General features: G+C 29.9%; 1 protein-coding gene across 2 annotated transcripts; it reads right to left on the reverse strand.

The window, feature by feature from the left end:
* Positions 1-537: 537 nt before the first annotated feature.
* LOC141454016 (ribonuclease H2 subunit B) lies at positions 538-4,361 on the reverse strand. Of its 2 annotated transcripts, XM_074127755.1 has the most exons (8): positions 4,271-4,361; positions 4,042-4,173; positions 2,863-2,995; positions 2,304-2,400; positions 1,573-1,687; positions 1,313-1,483; positions 992-1,230; positions 538-866 (listed from the first exon to the last, which is right to left on the reverse strand). In XM_074127755.1, the coding sequence occupies exons 2-8, from the start codon at positions 4,124-4,126 to the stop codon at positions 786-788; spliced, it is 921 nt and encodes a 306-aa protein (XP_073983856.1). In that variant the 5' UTR covers positions 4,127-4,173; positions 4,271-4,361; the 3' UTR covers positions 538-785. The 2 variants fall into 2 exon arrangements, with proteins under 2 accessions (XP_073983856.1, XP_073983855.1); XM_074127754.1 differs by lacking the exon at positions 4,271-4,361 and having other exon boundaries at positions 4,042-4,264.
* Between the last annotated feature and the right edge of the window lie 252 nt (positions 4,362-4,613).

The following is a 4,613-nucleotide window of genomic DNA, read 5'->3' on the forward strand; positions in this document are numbered from 1 at the left end:
CCCTTTATAGAATACTTAAAAGCCATACTTACTCCTTGATGTATGTATGTGCATTCTGTAGAACTCCTAGTTTATTTTTAAATTATTTATGTTTTAAATAAACTGACTAGAAATATTTGCTACTCCAGTTGATACAACTCCCTTTTCAAACTGAAAAACATACAAGTTCTCGAACATTTTTTAGCATTCATAGCTAGTCTTTAGCCTAAAAATAGATCGATGCTGCAACGCTTTTATTTAAAAGTATTCTTATAAAGATAAATGGTTAAAATCGAATTTCAAAACCAAGAAAAATAGTTATTATTGCGGGCTTTTCAGCAAACTTACTCTGCCCAATATTGAGAAAGAGTAATTTAGTCATACTTTATTTTTAAAATTATGACTTTTCAGCAAATCGAAAACTTAACCATTATTGCCTTTAATTCCATGTTGATTTTTAGTAGTTTTTATTTGTTAAAATGAAACTTTAATTCACGGTAATAACTCAATTTTCAAGGTATTACAGGAGTGAAAGGGCTTTTATTTAATTACAAAAGCTTTCAGAATACTTAGCATTAAATTTTATTTACATTTGAACGTACAAAATAATTAAACAGAAAATCATTTTATAAAACATGACTGAGAATACCGTATCTACAGTTCATTATAAAAATATATTCATTTTATACAATATGCATTAAAAATAAATCTTTAAAAAAACGTATTTTCTATTGTTTAGTTAATTACTATAAAGTTAATGAACTTCATTTCATTTGACATTTAATCTCTTAGCAGCGGAAATCGCATTACTTTTTCTTGAAAAAAGAAGATATACTTTTCGAGCCTTTTGCTGCTTTCGCCATTACTTGCTCTTTGGCAGCTTGTTTCTTTTAAAAAAATGTATTAGATTATTATTAAATAAATAAATAATTTTGATTAAAAAGATGGAAACTGCAATATTAAAAATCTACAAGATTTTAATTTGAACTATATATTTCAAGAAAATTATTACCTTTTCCACTTTACTATTTGTGGTGGGAGTTTTATTCGGTTCTACTAATTTTGGTTTTTTAGTCTCCCTATCTTTTTCAAGTGATTCTCCTTTTCTTTTATCATTTGGGGAAATATGTTCTTCCTTGATTGCCGTGTTCTTTTCTTCCAGTTGAAGTCCAAGAAAATCTATTAATTTTGTAAGCATCTGTGGTTGTAAATACTCTCCAAGCAGGCCAACAGCATATTTCAGATAACTTTCTGTAAGCACAAAATTTAATATAGGTTAATTACTAGAGCTTAGGTAAATTTAGTCATACTTTTCCTACACCTAACTAATTACCGGGGGTATCTTGCGCCTTCTCAGATTTGACAAAATTAGCAGAAGCAGCTGAACTGAAGGAAACATGTAAACCTTGAGTTTTCAATGTAGTCACAATTCTATCCACTTTTTTCTGCAGCCATGTTAATGTTTTATCTTCATTGTATATGTATGCTTGAAGTTCTTCATCGCCTGAAAAACTTAGGATAAATTAAAACATGTATATTCGTTTTATTTGTAATTGGAGTCCCACTAAAATTTGCAATAATGAGTTTAGTCACCTTTTCTATCTGCTACCAAATGGAGTAGTTTAATCCCATCACAATTTAGTAATCTCCCAATTTCTGGAAAATCTTCATCAACTAAAATTTGATCTAATGGAGAACAATGTTTAGCCTATAAAAATAAAATTTTATAATTGAATAATTCAACTTTTTTAAAAACATTTAACATAATGAATAAGCCTGTAAACGTATTTAAAATAATAATAATTTAATCAATTATTTAAACAAAAAATACATTTTTTTTTGTTTTTTAAGGAATAAAAATAAAAAAAGAATAGGAAAGAGATTAGCTGAGTGGTTAGCGTACACTGGATTCCAACGTGGAGATCAAGGGTTCGCGACCATCTGCTGGCTCTCAGATTTTCTTTTCTTAGGAGCTTGTTACAACTCACTGTTCGGTGATAGACAGTATGGTCTGTAAGAAAGAGAACACTGTCCGGAGGACGGTAGTGTACTGAAAAAAGCTACGGGTGCCAATAACCTCAGATGTTGACGCGCTTTAAATAAATTTAAAAAAAAAAAACTTTTTCAGCGTCAAAAATAATTTGCCAAAATTATAATATTTATTTTAATGGGGATCCTTCAAAGGTTTTTGAAGAGCCGTATGGCTCATCGAAAATAAGCTATGGCGAATTATAATTTCTAACACAGAAATGTTAAAAAGAAGAGAAGGGTAGAGGAGTAAAATTAAGGGAGAATATTTAAAATACATATTTTTATTTAAATACCTGTGTTAAGTATGGAAGAATTAAAAACATAGGATCTACAGGCGTAGAGAAGTACAAGTCTCCATCTGACGTAACATTATCATCAATAAAATACGAGCTTGAACAAAATAAAAACAAGTATAGCAACTAATTAACACAAAAAAATATGGTACCGTGAATGTGCATCGACTCTACACTTTATCTACGAAAATAACAAGAACTCGAAGTGATATCTTCGACCTGAAACCAAGTATGTTTATAAGAGAGCTATATGTTACTCGATAAGAAAAAAGTATACTGCGAAACCCTCTAAAGTAATTTGAATCTAAAATTTAAACAACTGACTTAAATCAATGCCAAATCAAAATAACCGTCCGAAGTTAAGAACACATACTTTATTTATTTGAACTACAAAAATAGTACTGTTTCATGTAAACAATCTAAGAGTGATGCATGAGAAGTCTTCATCCAGTCATTTTCGATTGATCTTACATTAAAACAATTATTCCCATTTATAAACAATCAGTACACCTTTACATTTATGCTTAATCATATTACTTGTGAATTCTTTGTTACATACCGTTTATCGTCAGAAAATTTTATAATTTCATGTACTATTTTGTTGACCACAAAATAAGCTCCCTCGCCAGTCTTGGGATGCCTTAACTTTAATACATCAATTGTATTACCCTCATCATCGGTAAAAATATCATCTACAACAAACAATTAACATCAGAGTTTTGCAAAGATTGTTTTCTAGTCTATGTCAGTATATTCCTCCAAGCAGTAAGGACCATCACTGAGCTAATCAAAACTTTAGGACCCTAAAGCTATCAAAAAAAGTATTTATATTTAAGGTGACCTAGAATTTTCCAGTGGGTAAGCAAAACCAAAGTGTTCTATACACCAAGAGTATGCCCTGAGTACATTGTAGGTACACTGAGGTTGTTAAACAAATATTTAGGCAAATGGAGATTACCAAAAAAAAAAAAAAGGAGTAAATTAATGCTATTTTTCCAGGTGAGCTTTACGTTCAGCTACCAAATTAAGGTCATAGACGGAGGCGACTAGCAAACATACTTTACTATAAATTTCTCTTATAAACCACTGAATGAAATCCATTGGATGATTTTACATTAAAACAATTAAATGAATATAAAACAATTATTCCCATTTATAAAGGGCCTGGCCTAGACCAGGAATCGAACTCAATACTAAGATACTTCTTAGCTTTCCCCACTTCCCTTATAGGAAATTTCATCAATATAATCACACCTTTCGGTTTAAAGTACTAAAATTTACTTACTTAGAAAGTGTAATGTTATATTACGTAAGTGGTGGTGTGCGAGAAAACTACTTAGTACATATATCTCTCAACAGAGAAACTACAGAAATCTACAATAAACTAAACTAAAACCTAAATACATAATTTCCCCATTCAATGGATGAATACAATACCTTAAAAACTACTAAATAGGAAAAGGCTTTACCACGCTCTAGAGAGAGGCAAAAACAAGGTACAAAAAGGTTACTTTGCAACCATGAGAGCTTGGAAGAGCAATACTTTCAAGAAAAATAATTGAGTATATCCCAAAACTACCATGAAGCCTACTTCATACAAAAATAAATTTAGAGATTAATCCAATGCCCTTGACATATCAACTACTCACATTAATATGAATGAATAAAAAAAAAACAAGTTTCTGGATTCGTGTATCTTATCACAACTAATGACTGCAATCGTATAAACAGAAAATACCTTTTATTATAAATAAGAATGATCTCGGATTTTTCTTTGAAGCTATAACTTTAGATACGTTTGAGCTCTTCATATTAATTCTCATTAATTGACCATATAAGTGAATTAATTAAAAATGTTCTATACCTGATACTATAATGTCAGTAAGTAAACATAGTATATAGATAAATAAATTGCAATGTTATAAACAGAGAACTTATCAGAGCAATTAAAATAATATATGGAATACTTAAAAATTGTAGAAAGCAATTATTCTGGAAAACAAAAAAACACTGGTTTCAAATTGTTCCAAGATCATCTGCCACTTGCTACTGCTAGTACATTCTTGGGTTGTTGATCAGTGTTGCTTTATAACCTTGCTAAGTTTTGCCTAGAATAAGAATAGTAAATAATGCGCATGAATGTTAAAATTTTCTTAATTAAGAGCTTAATTTTTAATGTTTTTTTAAAATTATAATTCAGTCACTCTCTCTTTGCATTAATTGTCATTTCAAAAGTTGCTCCTTTGACGTTAACGCAACATCCCTGCTCAATTCCAATATCCACTATCCAGTACGTAAGCTTGTGGTACG

This window comes from Rhodnius prolixus, unplaced genomic scaffold (genome assembly GCF_049639745.1).
Source record: "Rhodnius prolixus isolate KJV_2025 unplaced genomic scaffold, Rpr scaffold_9, whole genome shotgun sequence".
NCBI classification, from domain to species: Eukaryota; Metazoa; Arthropoda; class Insecta; order Hemiptera; family Reduviidae; genus Rhodnius; species Rhodnius prolixus.

What these genes read in the sequence shown, in the direction of transcription:
- LOC141454016 (XM_074127755.1), bottom strand. Translation starts at nt 4,126, where the DNA reads ATGAGAATTAATATGAAGAGCTCAAACGTATCTAAAGTTATAGCTTCA. An exon ending in TTCTTCCATACTTAACACAG is followed by an intron (nt 1,688 to 2,303) that starts GTATTTAAATAA and finishes TTATTTTTATAG; the next exon opens with GCTAAACATTGTTCTCCATT. An exon ending in CAAATAGTAAAGTGGAAAAG is followed by an intron (nt 867 to 991) that starts GTAATAATTTTC and finishes TTTTTTTAAAAG; the next exon opens with AAACAAGCTGCCAAAGAGCA.